Source organism: Oncorhynchus keta, chromosome 28 (genome assembly GCF_023373465.1).
Source record: "Oncorhynchus keta strain PuntledgeMale-10-30-2019 chromosome 28, Oket_V2, whole genome shotgun sequence".
Taxonomy (NCBI): domain Eukaryota; kingdom Metazoa; phylum Chordata; class Actinopteri; order Salmoniformes; family Salmonidae; genus Oncorhynchus; species Oncorhynchus keta.
The window spans coordinates 63,158,867-63,176,000 of record NC_068448.1 but is presented as its reverse complement, the minus strand read 5'-3'; the positions used below and the strand labels follow the sequence as shown (position 1 = coordinate 63,176,000).

Sequence of the window (17,134 nt, the reverse complement as noted above, 5' to 3'; positions counted from 1 at the left end):
GGGAGCACACTGTATGTCCCAATAATATCTCATTTACCCTGAAGTGTAGGCCTAACCTCGTTCACTAACCTACTTTCCACAAATCTAAAAGCATTGGAATGGTGGAGGCGAGTAGCAGTTTCCACCATATTTCCTATACCAGTCATTTCCTTTCAAATCAGTGAACAAGTGCACACATTGTGAGGAATGACATACTTCGGACATAGACCCTAGGTAGCGAGTCCATTAGGCTATTACAGCGCTTTCTGTAATAGACGGGACTGGAAAGTGAAAGCTATTGGAGTCAGTGACGGAAGTTAAGTATATTGTCATGCTGGCCAAGCAGGGAGATTGATAGATAAACAAGCCCAGCTAGTTATTATAGGCTTATTATAGCTAGAAAATAAAGGGATTCATTTCAGTAAGAAACACTACAACGCATGAACATTTTACTGCTGTATGGAAAACGCAACAACGCAGCCAGAGTGGTGGGAGTGGCACCTTTTTGTGAATATGAACCAAGAATGGTAGCCTACATACAAATGGTAGGTAACATAATAGGCTACTGTATAGTCTAGCCGAAGTTCAGTTGACTCACAGAATTATAAATACCATAACTCACTGGGAACTGACTTCAATTCAACGAATTCAACATATTTCAGATATGGAAATATCAAAGTTAACCTACCACCATCAATTGTTTTCAGTTTGAACATTGGTTTGATATTCGGAGTTTGCTTGTCAATGTCCTTGGATGGTTAGTGATTTGCCTCGAATCTGATGATAATAGAGTAAGGTACAGCCTTTGTTTTGTCCGTTCCGTTTTCAAAAAGTGACTTTAGAATGGGGCATATTATGCACACGCAGCTAAGGGACCGTCTTAAAAGTTCAATTAGCAGAACCTGGTGTTAACAGAAAATACTTTTTTTTTGCCGCAGTTAACTAATATTGATCTCAAGCCACCTTTGTTTTTTCCACACAACAATTACATTTTTTAATTGTATGTTTATTATTCATGAATTGCAAAAATGAGAGTTCCAAAAATATAAATAGAACTATGATCGTTCTCTCAAACGCAACCTACGCAGCCTACTTGCATAACCCACAGAGCTAAAATCACTTGTAGCAAAATCCCTTTCATAAGAGATGTAAAGGAATCACTGAATCTTTAAAAGTGGTTAACACCGCACGCCTGTAGATCTGTAGCTCAAATAGAAAGTTATAACTTTTTTAATACCTTCCTATCACAAGAAATATGCCTATAAAATCAGGGAAGAGGTGAACTGTAAATATCATTAATGTAACATTGATGAGGGGAGTCAGTCACTTCACATTGTGGTTTTCCATCTCCATTTCACCTGGATAGGAAGCTTTTGAAAAGTATCCCTGTAAATGGGTCAAATATAGCACTAGAGTTAACTAATAAAAATGTTGGGCCCTTCAGCAACTGAGGGCCCAATGCAGTGTGTGCAGGGCCATTACCAGGGTTTGAGTTTTAGTGAGGTCAGGAAAGTTGAAGCTCATTTACTGCATTTCTATACAACAACAAAAAAAACAGTGGAACTACAAACACACAGCCTATTAGCTATACAATTATAATGATATACACCTGAAAGGACAGAAATATAATACATTATTAACTCTGACATGTAGCATCAGCGACGAAACTAAGACATATGACATTTTTAAACTGTATTGTTTGTATGTTGATAGCATGTTAATGTTGGCCTATAGGGAAGATAGGCCATGTGGGATGTTCATATTGAAACATATCTTATTTAAGTTCCTAACTATTGCAGAAACATTAAAGGGCTCTGTCTAGTATGACTTAGCCAGCTAGAAAGATAAAGTAAGATGCCAGGAGAATGCTACCTGCCCAAATGCATAGTGCCAACTGTAAGGTTTGGTGAAGGAGGAATAATGGTCTGGGGCTGTGTTTCATGGTTCAGGCTAGGCCCCTTAGTTCCAGTGAAGGTTAATCTTAACGTTACAGCATACAATGACATTGTAGAAGATTCTGTGCTTCCAACTTTGTGGCAACATGTTGGGGAAGGTCCTTTCATCTTTCAGCATGACAATGCCCTGGTGCTCAAAGTGAGATCCATACAGAAATGGTTTGTTGAGATCAGTGTGGAAGAACTTGACTGGCCTGCACAAAGCCCTGACCTCAACCCCATCGAACACCTATGGGATGAATTGGAACACCGACTGCGAGCCAGGCCTAATCGCCCAACATCAGTGCCCAACCTCACTAATGCTCTTGTGTCTGAATGGAAGCAAGTCCTCACAGCAATGTTCCAACATCTAGTGGAAAGTCTTCCCAGAAGAGAGGAGGCTGTTATAGCAGAAAAGGGGGGACCAACTCCTTATTAATGCCCATGATTTTGGAATGAGATGTTCGACGAGCAGGTGCCCACATACTTTAGGTCATTTGGTGTATGTGTGTAGGTGTAAGTGTGTGTGTGTGTGTGTGTGTTGCTGCTAACTGAATTGTATGCATTGGTCAGAGTTTAATATTATAAATTACGGGGGTGTAAATTGGAGCCATCAATCAAAGCAGACATTTATATATACAGGACTTCTGAGCGCAATGTTGGCAAGCAAAATACACTTCTCAAAATCAAGACACCAGGCTGATTGGATATTGAAATGGACTCTGGAAATTACCGATTATTTCTTTAAAACTTAATCTAACTTTAATGACATCATGGTGTGACACACACACACATCTACAGAATGGAGCGGACTTGAGTCGGTCATGATCATGTGATGAGGTAGCCCCGCCTGCGAACTTCAAAACCAGTGTCTGCCTTCATCCTAAAAGGGAATTACCTATTGGTCCAACAGTCTAGGATGTTGGTTGCTCCTGTGGGAGATCTAGGTTCATATCCTGTGTTTACACGTACAATGTATTCTGAAAATATTCACACCCATTGACTTTTTACACATTTTGTTACGTTGGTTTTATTCTAAAATTGACTAAATTGTTTTTCCCCTCGTCAATCTACACACAATACCCCATGATGACAAAGCAAAAACAGGTTTGGAGACATTTTTGCAAATGTATGAAATAAACTGAAATATCACATTTACAGTACTCAGACCCTTTACTCAGTACTTTGTTGAAGCACCTTTGGCAGTGATTACAGCCTCGAGTCTTCTTGGGTATGACGCTACAAGCTTGACAGACCTGTATTTAGAGAGTTTCTGATATTCATCTCTGCAGATCCTCTCAAGCTCTGTCAGGTTGGATGGGGAGCGTCACTGCACAGCTATTTTCAGGTCTCTCCAAAGATGTTCAAGTCCAGGCTCTGGCTAGGCCACTCAAGGACATTCAGAGACTTGTCCCGAAGCCACTCCTGCATAGTCTTGGCTGTGTGCTTGGGGTTGTTGTCCTTTTGGAAGGTGAACCGTTGCCCCAGTCTGAGGTCCTGAGCACTCTGGAGCAGGTTTTCATCAAGGATTTCTCTACTTCGCTCTGTTCATCTTTCCCTCGATCCTGACTAGTCTCCCAGTCCCTGCAGCTGAAAAACATCCCCACAGCATGATGCTACCACCACCATGCTTCATCATAGGGATGGTGCCAGGTTTCCTCCAGATGTGACGCTTGGCATTCAGGCCAAAGAGTTCAATATTGGTTCCATCAGAACAAATAATCTTTTTTCTTATGTTCTGAGAGCCTTTAGGTGCCTTTTGGCAAACTCTAAGCAAGCTGTCATGTGCCTTTTACTGAGGAGTAAAAGTCCTGATTGGTGGAGTGCTGCAGAGATGGTTGTCCTTCTGGAAGGTTCTTCCGTCTCCACAGAGGAACTCTAGAGCTTTGTCAGTGTGACCATTGGGTCACCTCCGTGACCAAGGCCCTTCTCCCCCGATTGCTCTGTTTGGCCAGGTGGCCAACTCTAGGAAGAGTCTTGGTGGTTCCAAACTTCTTCCATTTAAGAATGATGGAGGCCACTATGTTCTCGGGGACCTTCAATGCTGCAGAAATGTTTTGGTACTCTTCCCCAGATATGTACCTCGACACAATCCTGTCTCGGAGCTCTACAGACAATTCCTTCAACCTCGTGGTTTGGATTCTGCTCTGACATGCACTGTCAGCTGTGAGATTTGATATAGACAGGTGTGTGTCTTTCCAAATCATGTCCAATCAATTGAATTTACCACAGGTGTACTCCAATCAAGTTGTAGAAACATCTCAAGGATGATCAATGGAAACAGAATGAGCTCAATTTTGAGTCTCAGCAAAGGGTCTGAATACTGATGTAAATGAGTTTTTTTCTGTTTGAAAGAATTAATACATCTTCTAAAATTTCAAAAACTTTTTTAACTTTGTCATTATGGAGTATTATGTGTAGATTGATTGGAATATGTTTCCATTTAATCCATTTTAGAATAAGGCTGCAACATAACAAGATGTGGAAAAAGTCCAGGGGTATGAAAACTTTCCGAATTCACTGTATATTCACATGTTTTAAATATAAAACCTAATTCAATTGCTTCATGTAAATTATTTCAATTTCTGTGATATTTTTACTAGCAAGGACTTGATGAACTCTGAAACATTTTAGCAGTCTTTGAAACCATATTGGTTTAATGGCCATCAGAATGAGTAAGAAAATCAGTTTTCATGAACAGAATCGCATGAATCAATTAATAATGTGCAATTTCACAGTTGAAGGACATAACTGCCTCTGAAGCCACGCTGGCAAATATATTAAGTCAATATAAGCAGCTGTGTGTGTTTGCACGTTTGGCTCTCATCTGTCTGTATGCCTCGCATGGTTCCAAACCAAAAATGTAATTATTAGAACGATGGCTCATGTAATCAGAAGAGTCAAATATTTCTGAATACCCACAGCTGGTGGGATTATTTTTATAAACATTTGTCTTTGAAATTTGATAGTGTAATACTCTCTTAAGGACCAAATGAGCCAAGTGAAGGAGACAGAAAATGAAGCTTTAGCGAGTCTGTAGTCTTTCTTATGAAGTTTATTTATTTGCCACCCCCCCCCTCTCTGGGTGTCTGATCCTCTTGAATACACTAGCTGTGTGTTGACCATGGCTGTGTGCCAGGGCAGAATAGAATGTTCTCTCCATCCAGTCCTTGGTTACAATAGCTTCTCAGGAATAATTGCCTCTCGGAATCCATCACCTTCCCGTTAGAAAACAAAAGACTTTGGAACTGTGGAGTTTTTTTTGCAACATTTCTGTTTCATCCTCATTTATCATTATGAAATGACATGATTTTGACCCTAAACTTCAATGAAAATGGTTTGCCATCCACTTTCCCCTCTCCATTCCCTCGGTAACTCGTGTCAGTTTCCCCCAGGTTGGAACATCTTATTGCAGGTCTGAACGGGGTTTTTGGTGAGATCATCAGTGTGACAGGGACACACTGTTTAAAATCAGCTGTCTGCGTGTCAGTGGGCTCTCTTCACTGTTCAAGATCATTTTACCTTTTTGAGGGTGTGTTTGTGCATGCAGTGGCACACTGTCAGTGGTGGAAAAAGTACCCAATTGTTATACTTGAGTAAAAGTAAAGATGTCTCATTAGAAAATTACTCAAGGAGGTCTCTCGAGTGGTACAGTGTTGCGGTGTCACAACAGCCTGGGGTTTGATCCCAGGCTGTGTGATTACAGGCTGTGGCTGGGAGTCCCATAAGGCGGCGCACAATTGGCCCAGCGTCATCCGGGTTAGGGGAGGGTTGCAGGGGGGACTTTATTTGGCTCATCATGCTCTAGCGACTTCTTGTGGCGGACCAGGCGCCTCCAGACTGACTTCAGTCATCAGTTGAACGTGTAACCTCTGACACATTGGTGCAGCTAACTTCCCGGTTAATCGAGCAGGTGTTAAGAAGCACTGCTTGGCAGGTCATGTTTCGGAGGATGCATGACTCAACCTTCGCCTCTCCCGAGCCCGTTGGGGAGTTGCAGCGATGAGACAAGATTATAATCACGAAATTGGGGAGTAAGAAAATATATATATATACGAAAAGTGTGTAAGAAATGATATATATATATATATATATAATACAAAAGTTTGGACACACTTACTCATTCCATGTTTTCCCCTTCATTTGACTATTTTCTACATTGTAGGATAATAGTGAATACATCAAAACTATGAAATAACACATATGGAATCATGTAGTCACCAAAAAAAGTGTTAAACAAATCAAAATATATATTATATTTGAGATTCTTCAGAGTAGCCACTTGATGACAGCTTTGCACACTTGGCATTCTCTTGGCATTCTCTCAACCAGCTTCATGATGTAGTTACCTGGAATGCTTTTCCAACAGTCTTGAAGTTATTTATACATATGCTGAGCACTTGCCGGCTGCATTTCCTTCATTCTGTGGTCCAACTCATCCCAAACCATCTCAATTGGGTTGAGATCAGGTGATTGTGGAGGACAGGTCATCTGATGCAGCACTCCATCACTCTCTTTCTTGGTCAAATAGCCCTTACACAGCCTGGAGGTGTGTTTTGGGTCGTTGTCTTGTTGAAAAACAAACAACAGTTCCACTAAGTGCAAACCAGATGGGGTGGCGTATTGCTGCAGAATGCTGTGGTAGCCATGCTGGTTAAGTGTGCCTAAATCACCAACAGTGTCACCAGCAAAGCACCCCCACACATCACACCTCCTCCTCCATGCTTCACGGCGGGAACCACACATGCGGAGATCATCCGTTCACCTACTCTGCATCTCACAAAGACATGCTGGTTCGAACCAAAAATCTCAAATTTTCGGACCACAGGACAGATATCCACTGATTTCTTGTGTTTCTTGGCCAAAGCAAGTCTCTTCTTATTATTGGATTCCTTTAGTAGTGGTCTCTTTGCAGTAATTCAACCATGAAGGCCTGATTCATGCAGTCTCCTCTGAACAGTTGATGTTGAGATGTATCTGTTACTTGAACTCTGTGAAGCATTTATTTGGGCTGTAAGCTGAGGTGCACTTAATTGCCAATTTCTGAGACTGGTAACTCTAAAGAACGTATCCTCTACAGTAGAGGTAACCCTGGGTCTTCCATTCCTGTGACAGACCTCATGAGAGCCAGTTTCTTCATAGCACTTGATGGTTTTTGTGACTGCACTTGAGGAAACTTTAAAAGTTCTTGAAATGTTCAGGATTGACTGACCTTCATGTCTTAAAGTGATGATGGACTGTCGTTTCTCTTTGCTTATTTGAGCTGTTCTTGCCATAATATAGACTTGGTCTTTTACCAAATAGGGCTATCTTCTGTATACCAACCCTACCTTGTCACAACGCAACTGATTGGCTCAAATGGATTAAGAAGGAAAGAAATTCCATAAATTAACTTTTAACAAGGCACACCTGTTAATTGAAATGCATTCCAGGTGACCTCCTCATGAAGCTGGTTGAGAGAATGCCAAGAGTGTGCAAAGCTGTCATCAAGGCAAAAGGTGTGGTATGTGGTATTATTCCATATGTGTTATTTCATAGTTTTGATGTCTTCACTATTGTATAATATTAGTGGAAAAAAGTAAAAATAAACAAAAATCATGGAATGAGTAGGTGTGTCCAAACATTTGACTGGTACTGTATATAAAATGTTTTTTTAGAAGGATTCAGGAGCCCGTGCTCAGTGAGTGTAGACAGCCTGCTGCCACTCTGCCAATCGTCAGATGGGCCCCCTACCTCCTCTCCTCCCCCATGTGGGTAACTGGGGGGCCCTGATTTGTTTGGGTAACTGATTAATAATAAATTAAACTGCATAATAAATAAATGTAACTGGCCAATTGTGTGAGTCAGTGGCTGGGCTGAAACCCATAGGGGCCCAATAGTTTATTACTATTTTTTTAAATCTAACCACAGGAGCCAACTCGCCATGTTCAAAATACACCAGAGAGAATAATATATATTTTTAAAACTAAGCCCAGGGCCTATGATTTCTTAATCCAGTCCTGAACACGGTATAATCGGTCTGTAGTTTCGCTGTGGACTACTGCCAGACCAGAGGTCCGAGATGTCTCGCAATGGCACTCACCTGGATCGGTAAAGTATGAGTAGATCAAGATCAATCAAAATAATATTTAGCATGAGCCATGTGTCTGTAACTACTGTGGATAATGCTAAGACTGTTGTATACTTACACCTCTCTCTTTCCCTCTCTCTGTCTGTCTTTCTCTCTCACACACACAGAATATTCTTGGCATCTCTGTCTTTTCTCTCATGCTGCTACCTCTGGTGTTGTCTTGTGAGAGCAACAGGACTATGAGAGAGATCGCTGAGGACTACGAGACTGTCATCTACCCGCTTCTTCAGAACCTTGTAAGTACCATGACAGATAAGGGGTTTTCCTGTTGCCATGGAGATCTCAAAATTGACTTTAAAATGGAGCTCTCTGCTTTCACTCATAGGAGAACAACATCACGGAATCATTAAAAGTGGTTAATAAAACCTGCACGGAGAAGGAAATCGCTGAATGTGAGAAGGATAAAGTGAGTATTTACAATATTATGAACAAACTTCTTTCCAGTGGTGTAAAGTACTTAAGTAAAAATACTTTAAAGCACTACTTAAGTCGTTTTCTGGAGTACCTGTACTTTACTATTTCTATTTTGGACTACTTTACTATATTCTTTAAGAAAATATTGTAATTTTTACTCCACACATTTTCCTTGACACCCAAAAGTACTAGACACATTTTGAATGCTTAGCAGGACAGGAGAATTGTCCAATTCACGCAATAATCAACAGAGCATTCCTGGTCATCCTTACTACCTCTAATTTAAAAATGTAAAAAAAGATTTAACCTTTATTTAACCAGGTAGGCAAGTTGAGAACCAGTTCTCATTTACAATTGCGACGTGGCCAAGATAAAAAGCAAAGCAGTTCGACACATACAACAACACAGAGTTACATGGAGTAAAACAAACATACAGTATAAACAAGTCTATATACGATGTGAGCAAATGAAGTGAGATAAGGGAGGTAAAGGCAAAAAAGGCCATGGTGGCAAAGTAAATACAATATAGCAAGTTAAACACTGGAATGGTAGATTTGCAATGGAAGAATGTGCAAAGTAGAAATAAAAATAATGGGGTGCAAAGGAGCAAAATTAATTAAGTAATTAAATACAGTAGGGAAAGAGGTAGTTGTTTGGGCTAAATTATAGGTGGGCTATGTACAGGTGCAGTAATCTGTGAGCTGCTCTGGCAGTTGGTGCTTAAAGCTAGTGAGGGAGACAAGTGTTTCCAGTTTCAGAGATTTTTGTAGTTCGTTCCAGTCATTGGCAGCAGAGAACTGGAAGGAGAGGCGGTCAAAGAAAGAATTGGTTTTGGGGGTGACTAGAGAGATATACCTGCTGGAGTGTGTGCTACTGGTGGGAGATGCTATGGTGACCAGCGAGCTGAGATAAGGGGGGACTTTACCTAGCAGGGTCTTGTAGATGACATGGAGCCAGTGGGTTTGGTGACGAGTATGAAGCGAGGGCCAGCCAACGAGAGCGTACAGGTCGCAATGGTGGGTAGTATATGGGGCTTTGGTGACAAAACAGATTGCACTGTGATAGACTGCATCCAATTTGTTGAGTAGGGTATTGGAGGCTATTTTGTAAATGACATCGCCAAAGTCGAGGATTGGTAGGATGGTCAGTTTTACAAGGGTATGTTTGGCAGCATGAGTGAAGGATGCTTTGTTGCGAAATAGGAAGCCAATTCTAGATTTAACTTTGGATTGGAGATGTTTGATATGGTTCTGGAAGGAGAGTTTACAGTCTAACCAGACACCTAAGTATTTGTAGTTGTCCACGTATTCTAAGTCAGAGCCGTCCAGAGTAGTGATGTTGGACAGGCGGGTAGGTGCAGGTAGCGATCGGTTGAAGAGCATGCATTTAGTTTTACTTGTATTTAAGAGCAATTGGAGGCCACGGAAGGAGAGTTGTATGGCATTGAAGCTTGCCTGGAGGGTTGTTAACACAGTGTCCAAAGAAGGGCCAGAAGTATACAGAATGGTGTCGTCTGCGTAGAGGTGGATCAGAGACTCACCAGCAGCAAGAGTGACCTCATTGATGTATACAGAGAAGAGAGTCAGTCAAAGAATTGAACCCTGTGGCACCCCCATAGAGACTGCCAGAGGTCCGGACAGCAGACCCTCCGATTTGACACACTGAACTCTATCAGAGAAGTAGTTGGTGAACCAGGTGAGGCAATCATTTGAGAAACCAAGGCTGTCGAGTCTGCCAATGAGGATGTGGTGATTGACAGAGTCGAAAGCCTTGGCCAGATCAATGAATACGGCTGCACAGTAATGTTTCTTATCGATGGCGGTTAAGATATCGTTTAGGACCTTGAGCGTGGCTGAGGTGCACCCATGACCAGTTCTGAAACCAGATTGCATAGCACAGAAGATTTGGTGAGATTCAAAATGGTCGGTAATCTGTTTGTTGACTTGGCTTTCGAAGACCTTAGAAAGGCATGGTAGGATAGATATAGGTCTGTAGCAGTTTGGGTCAAGAGTGTCCCCCCCTTTGAAGAGGGGGATGACCGCAGCTGCTTTCCAATCTTTGGGAATCTCAGACGACACGAATGAGCGGTTGAACAGGCTAGTAATAGGGCTGGCAACAATTTCGGCAGATAATTTTAGAAAGAAAGGGTCCAGATTGTCTAGCCCGGCTGATTTGTAGGGGTCCAGATTTTGCAGCTCTTTCAGAACATCAGCTGAACGGATTTGGGAGAAGGAGAAATGGGGAAGGCTTGGGCGAGTTGCTGTGGGGGGTGCAGTGCTGTTGACCAGGGTAGGAGTAGCCAGGTGGAAAGCATGGCCAGCCGTAGAAAAATGCTTATTGAAATTCTCAATTATGGTGGATTTATCAGTGGTGACAGTGTTTCCTATCTTCAGTGCAGTGGGCAGCTGGGAAGAGGTGTTCTTATTCTCCATGGACTTTACAGTGTCCCAGAAATTTTTGAGTTAGTGTTGCAGGAAGCAAATTTCTGCTTGAAAAAGCTAGCCTTGGCTTTTCTAACTGCCTGTGTATAATGGTTTCTAGCTTCACTGAACAGCTGCATATCACGGGGGCTGTTCGATGCTAATGCAGAACACCATAGGATGTTTTTGTGTTGGTTAAGGGCAGTCAGGTCTGGGGAGAACCAAGGGCTTTATCTGTTCCTGGTTCTAAATTTCTTGAATAGGGCATGTTTATTTAAGATGGTTAGGAAGGCATTTAAAAAAAATATCCAGGCATCCTCTACTGACGGGATGAGATTAATATCCTTCCAGGATACCCCGGCCAGGTCGATTAGAAAGGCCTGCTCGCTGAAGTGTTTCAGGGAGCGTTTTACAGTGATGAGTGGAGGTCGTTTGACCACTGACCCATTACGGATGCAGGCAATGAGGCAGTGATCGCTGAGATCTTGGTTGAAGACAGCAGAGGTGTAGTTAGAGGGCAAGTTGGTTAGGATGATATCTATGAGAGTGCCCGTGTTTAAGGCTTTGGGGAGGTACCTGGTACGTTCATTGATAATTTGTGTGAGATTGAGGGCATCAAGTTTAGAATGTAGGATGGCTGGGGTGTTAAGCATGTTCCAGTTTAGGTCGCCTAGCAGCACGAGCTCTGAAGATAGATGGGGGGCAATCAGTTCACATATGGTGTCCAGAGCATAGCTGGGGGCAGAGGGTGGTCTATAGCAGGCGGCAATGGTGAGAGACTTGTTTTTAGAGAGGTGGATTTTTAAAAGTAGAAGTTCAAATTGTTTGGGTACAGACCTGGATAGTAGGACAGCCTGCAGAGTTCTATCTTTGCAGTAGATTGCAACACCGCCCCCTTTGGCAGTTCTGTCTTGTCTGAAAATGTTGTAGTTTGGAATTAAAATTTCAGAATTTTTGGTGGTCTTCCTAAGCCAGGATTCAGACACAGCTAGAACATCCGGGTTGGCAGAGTGTGCTAAAGCAGTGAATAGAACAAACTTAGGGAGGAGGCTTCTAATGTTAACATGCATGAAACCAAGGCTATTACGGTTACAGAAGTCGTCAAAAGAGAGCGCCTGGGGAATAGGAGTGGAGCTAGGCACTGCAGGGCCTGGATTCACCTCTACATCGCCAGAGGAACAGAGGAGGAGTAGAATAAGGGTGCGGCTAAAAGCAATAAGAATTGGTCTTCTAGAACAGAGAGTAAAAGGAGGTTTCCGGGGGCGATAAAATAGCTTCAAGGTATAATGTACAGACAAAGGTATGGTAGGATGTGAATACAGTAGAGGTAAACCTAGATATTGAGTGATGAAGAGAGAGCTATTGTCTCTAGAAACATCATTGAAAACCAGGAGATGTCATTGCATGTGTGGGTGGTGGAACTAATAGGTTGGATAAGGTATAGTGAGCAGGACTAGAGGCTCTACAGTGAAATAAGCCAATAAACACTAACCAGAACAGCAATGGACAAGGCATATTGACATTAAGGAGAGGCATGCTTAGTCGAGTGATCAAAAGGGTCCGGTGAGTGGAGAGGTTGGTAGCAAGCTGGCATAGGATGGAGGTCTGTTATTAGCCACCTCTTGCGTTCCGTCAGTAGATTAGTGGGGTTCCGTGTGGTAGAGGGGATTAATCCAAATCACACAACAACAACAAAAATAAAAACAATAGATATAGTTATAGAGGCCCAAGAAGAAGAATAATAATAATAATAAAAATAAATAAATAAATTGTCCGATTGTCTACTCAGATAGCAGCCGGTAAGACAGCTAACGTTTAGCAGGCCGCAGATAGACTTTCAGGTAACGTCGCGATGGAGGAGCCAGCCGGATAACTCCTTCGGGTAGATAACGTCGGCAGTCCAGTTGTGAAGGCCCGGTGGGGCTCCGCGTAGGCAGTAAAACGGGTCCAGATAGGTGATTGTAGTCCAGGAGTGATTGATGGAACTCTTCAGCTGGCTAGCTCCGGAATAATTGATGTTTGCTCCGGAATCGACGAAAGCCGATAGTCACACGGATAGCAGCTAGCTAGCTGTGAGATCCAGGTATGAATGTCCAGAGTTAGCGGTTGAAATCCAGGGACATGGAGAGAAAAATTGGTCCGGTATGTTCCGTTCCGAGCCGCGCTGCGCAGTACAAAACTGGCGATAGATTTTCGAGCTAAAGGATAGCTGATGACCACAAACCGTGGTTAGCTGAATACTAACGATTTGCCAGTAAAGAAGCTAACTAGCTTCTGAACTAGCTTCTGAACTAGCTTCTGATTAGCTTCTGGGTTAGCTTCTGGCTAGCTCCTGGCTAGCTTCTGGCTAGTTTCTGGCTAGCTTCTTGGAGTTTCTGGCTAGCTTCTAGCTCGCTTCTTGGAGTTTCTGGCTAGCTTCTTGGAGGATTACAGATTTGAGGTAAATAATAATTTTTTATAAATATAAATTGGTGAGGCGAGTTGCAGGAGAATGTTTTGAAGATTAGTTTATGGAAAATTTAAAAAATGTATGTGAAAAAAAGTTGTAAATATTTATATATATATATATGGGACACGACAAGACGAGGACAAAAGATGTCTGAACTGCTATGCCATCTTGGATGACCAAGTGATCTGGTGGACTTACTAAATACACATGCATCCTTTGTAAATTATGTCTGAATGTTGGCGTGTGCCCCTGGCTATCCATACATTTAAAAAACAAGAATGTAATGATGTACGCTGAGAGTCGGGAAGCAAGTTCAGGGAGTGCTTCAATAAATAAATTAAACAAACACGTAACACAAACAACAGACCCAGGAACAGAAACATTGATAACTGGGGAAGAAGCCAAAGGGAGTGACTTATAAAGGGCAGGTAATCAAGGAGGTGATGGAGTCCAGGTGAGTGTCATTATGCGCAGATGAGCGTAACGATGGTGACAGGTGTGCGACATAACGAGCAGCCTGGTGACCTAGAGGCCGGAGAGGGAGCACACATGACAAAGAAATTGGTGCCTCTGGTTTGCTTAATATAAGGAATTTTGAAATTATTTATACTTTTGGTGCTTAAGTATATTTTAGCAATTAAATTTACTTCTGATATTTAAGTATGTTTTAAACCAAATACTTGTAGACTTTCACTGGGTGACTTTCACTTTTACTGGAGTCATTTTCTATTAAAGTATCTTCATTTTTCCACCACTGCTTCCTTCCATCTTTTCATCCCTTGCTCCTTTTCACATCTCTCACCTGTCCAAAGATCAACCCCAGGGCAATGGTCCTGCTATTTTAGATTAGGAACTGCATCACCAGAGTAGACAACCAACACAGAACGTTGACTTGAATGGGAATGTCCACTGTAGTCCATCTAATTCTCCAGATGACTCTGATCATTGTTTTGTAGGAGAGACAGTTCATCCACAACATGCTGTGTAGCCATACCAGACTCATCAGGCTCTATAAGCTAGAGAGGCTCAAGAGAGACATCCTGTGCTCACTGGGCCGCCACTGTCCTAGAAAACAGGTGAGATCCATTCATTAGTAGTTAGCCAACTACACTACATGTACAGTATGTCTTTCTTACAAATGTTGACTCTTTTTATATCGAATCGCTGTATTATTACTGCCCATAGATATTGATTGACCATTATTATTGAGTTGTCAATGTACCCTTTTCTCAACATCCAGAGGAGTTCACAAGGACAGAGCGCACACCATCAGAACAGAAAGAAGTCAGGAGGAGAAAGGGAGGAGGAAAACAAGAAAACTGAGGAGAACAGAGGGACCACGGAGGAAGGAGGGGAGAGGGTGGACAGTGGGAAACAGCAGAGACGAGATAAAGGGGAGGGAAGGAGGAACACAGAGGCGATGGAGCGGAGGAGACGGTGTGGACAGAAGGTGTTTGTGGACAGCTTGAACGGATGCTACATGTCCCTGGCTGAAAGATATGGAGGCCTGACATGAGGAGAGACGTGGCCCGGAGCTAACCGCACCAAGAACCAACAAACTTACTGTAAAGTGTATAGTTACTGTAAAGAAGACAATGATACCATACGTCCTGTAAAGTAGTATCGTCTTGCCAGACACTTACTTAGAATAAAAGTGTCTGCTAAATATTCATCCTATTATAATAGACAAAAGCTACCTAACAAAGTGTGAGGTGTTCTGTTGCGATGATGAAACTAGTGTCGTAATGATAAGTCTGTGGCACAGTGCAATTATGCTAAAGCAAACAAACAAAGATGATTGATTGCTTGTGTACAAATGAAGTGCACTTTTGAGTAGAGAGACTTGTAGCTCGTGATGTCCCTCTTTCTGCTGCAGTGAGTGGTATTGGGCAGTGAGCCTGGCCTCAGGTGTGTGACAGCGTTGCTTTATTATTATAGAATGGCAGTTTGAAAGCATATTACGCCAAGGATGTTTGCTTTCAAGTCGGTGTCTTAACTGAAATCCACATAGGGCTACTAAAAACCTTCCCCGAAAGCTTCCTGGGAAATTCAACCAACGCCTTTCGCACAAGCCCTTATTTGATGAATGAAACTCATCTTGACCTGATTTCAAGCTTTGTAGAGTAGTTTTCCAAGCATAAGGCACCATGATATCCAATGTTGTCTTATTGTAACTGTAGCATTGGTTTTAGTACTATTTATTTCTATTCTGAAATCATATTGACTCAAGTGTTAACTGTACCCCTGTAATGCTTTTATTGTGTAGCACTTAAATGATCCCCTGCATGTGTCAGAGCAAAATAAGAAGTTTTGATGTTGTGATCCTTAGGCCACTATAACTCTACATTAATAGAGTTTAAACTGCCCTTGTGGTTTTGCCTGGGTGCCAGTCTGTTTCTGCTGTTGCCATATAACACTTTCGAAGCCTGGGGAAGAAGGAGAATATGTGCATTAATTACTCTGATCCTTATAATGTGACAAAGTGGTAGTTGTACATGCTAGCATGATTAATTATGCATTTATATTGTAACATTTTATTTTGTTTAGTTGCTCAAGTATTTGATGAATAGTGTCTTATGTTGCATTCATAACCAAGTGGGAAGGTGGTAATTACCTGTTGTGAAGTCGCATTGAGTTGGATGCATTCACATGGTTTGAACTCGTTGAGAAAGCTGCGTCAAACCAGAAACTGAAAGTATGGCTATCATGCTTAAACGAATGATAGTCTTCAAAAACAATAAGAATAGATTGCTTTTCATAAATAATGTTTCTTGTTGCATTTAACTGTTGAAAATGCCATTAGAGGTAATTTCCTTAATAGGTGAATTCAGCATGTGGGAGAAGTGGTAGCTCAGGGATCATAGACGAGTTTCCTACAAGTAATTGCGAGTTGGAAGGGCATTCCAGGGGATTTTTCCCAGTCTTATAGTCCTATGTACGAATTTATGAGGTCTTATATAAAGAGCTTCAAAATAAAAAACAAAACAACCAATACAAATGAGTAGCTTAGCTATAGTAAAGGTCAACTAATAGAGGTCAAGTCTTTGAGTGCATGTATCCTCCAAAGATGGAGAGGGACAGTTCATGGCTTGATCAGGTGGTCAGGGAATTGGTTGACGAAGAGTCTGGTGACGATCATGTAGAGGGCTACTCTGGGAAACAGCCTAAGTCATGTAGCTACTGGACTTCTCCCTCACAATGTATGGCACCCACTTGGGTGAACCCCCAGCAGGTCTAGGCATCAGTCATCCTCATTATGAGCCCTTTGCCTCAGCACTCCAATTCCTCTCAAGTGTGAGGTGACTCTTCAATTGATGTTTTCAAACTCCAAAGATCAGGAACCAGCAGCTAGGTGAAACAAAGACGCTGGTACAATGTCTAGATGCATCATTCAAACAAAAACAATGTGCCAGCTAACTAGCTAGCCATGCCAAAAAGAGTGGACCTGCCAGTCCATCTTCAAATCTGTGGGTTAAAACCCCCATGGATATTCAATAAAACTCAATGTTATAAAAAAAAAACAGCTGATAAAAAATATTTATTTAAAACACTTACAAATGATGAAATATGTTCATATTTACAGGATCTCTTAGGTTGCTACTGGGGCGCTATGGAAACTATGGAACTAATAATAAGCCCATTTGGGCTGGCCACCAAATGGTGTATGACATGGAAAACAAAAAGAGAACAAACAGATATCAGGCTGATTGTGTTATCCATGTACTGTATGCTATGTATTATACTCTACCAAGGACTGCAAATACCTTTTATGGTGTATTCCTTCTTTAAAGACCAACTAACCCGCAAC

At 41.9% G+C, this 17,134-nt stretch overlaps 1 protein-coding gene across 2 annotated transcripts; it reads left to right on the top strand.

Moving 5' to 3' along the window:
- Positions 1–261: 261 nt before the first annotated feature.
- On the top strand, positions 262–17,069 carry LOC118361665 (uncharacterized). Of its 2 annotated transcripts, XM_052483546.1 has the most exons (7): positions 262–524; positions 7,346–7,411; positions 7,939–8,003; positions 8,151–8,279; positions 8,369–8,449; positions 14,283–14,402; positions 14,567–17,069. In XM_052483546.1, the coding sequence occupies exons 2-7, from the start codon at positions 7,357–7,359 to the stop codon at positions 14,840–14,842; spliced, it is 726 nt and encodes a 241-aa protein (XP_052339506.1). In that variant the 5' UTR covers positions 262–524; positions 7,346–7,356; the 3' UTR covers positions 14,843–17,069. The 2 variants fall into 2 exon arrangements, with proteins under 2 accessions (XP_052339506.1, XP_035597673.1); XM_035741780.2 differs by lacking the exons at positions 7,346–7,411; positions 7,939–8,003.
- Positions 17,070–17,134: the final 65 nt, after the last annotated feature.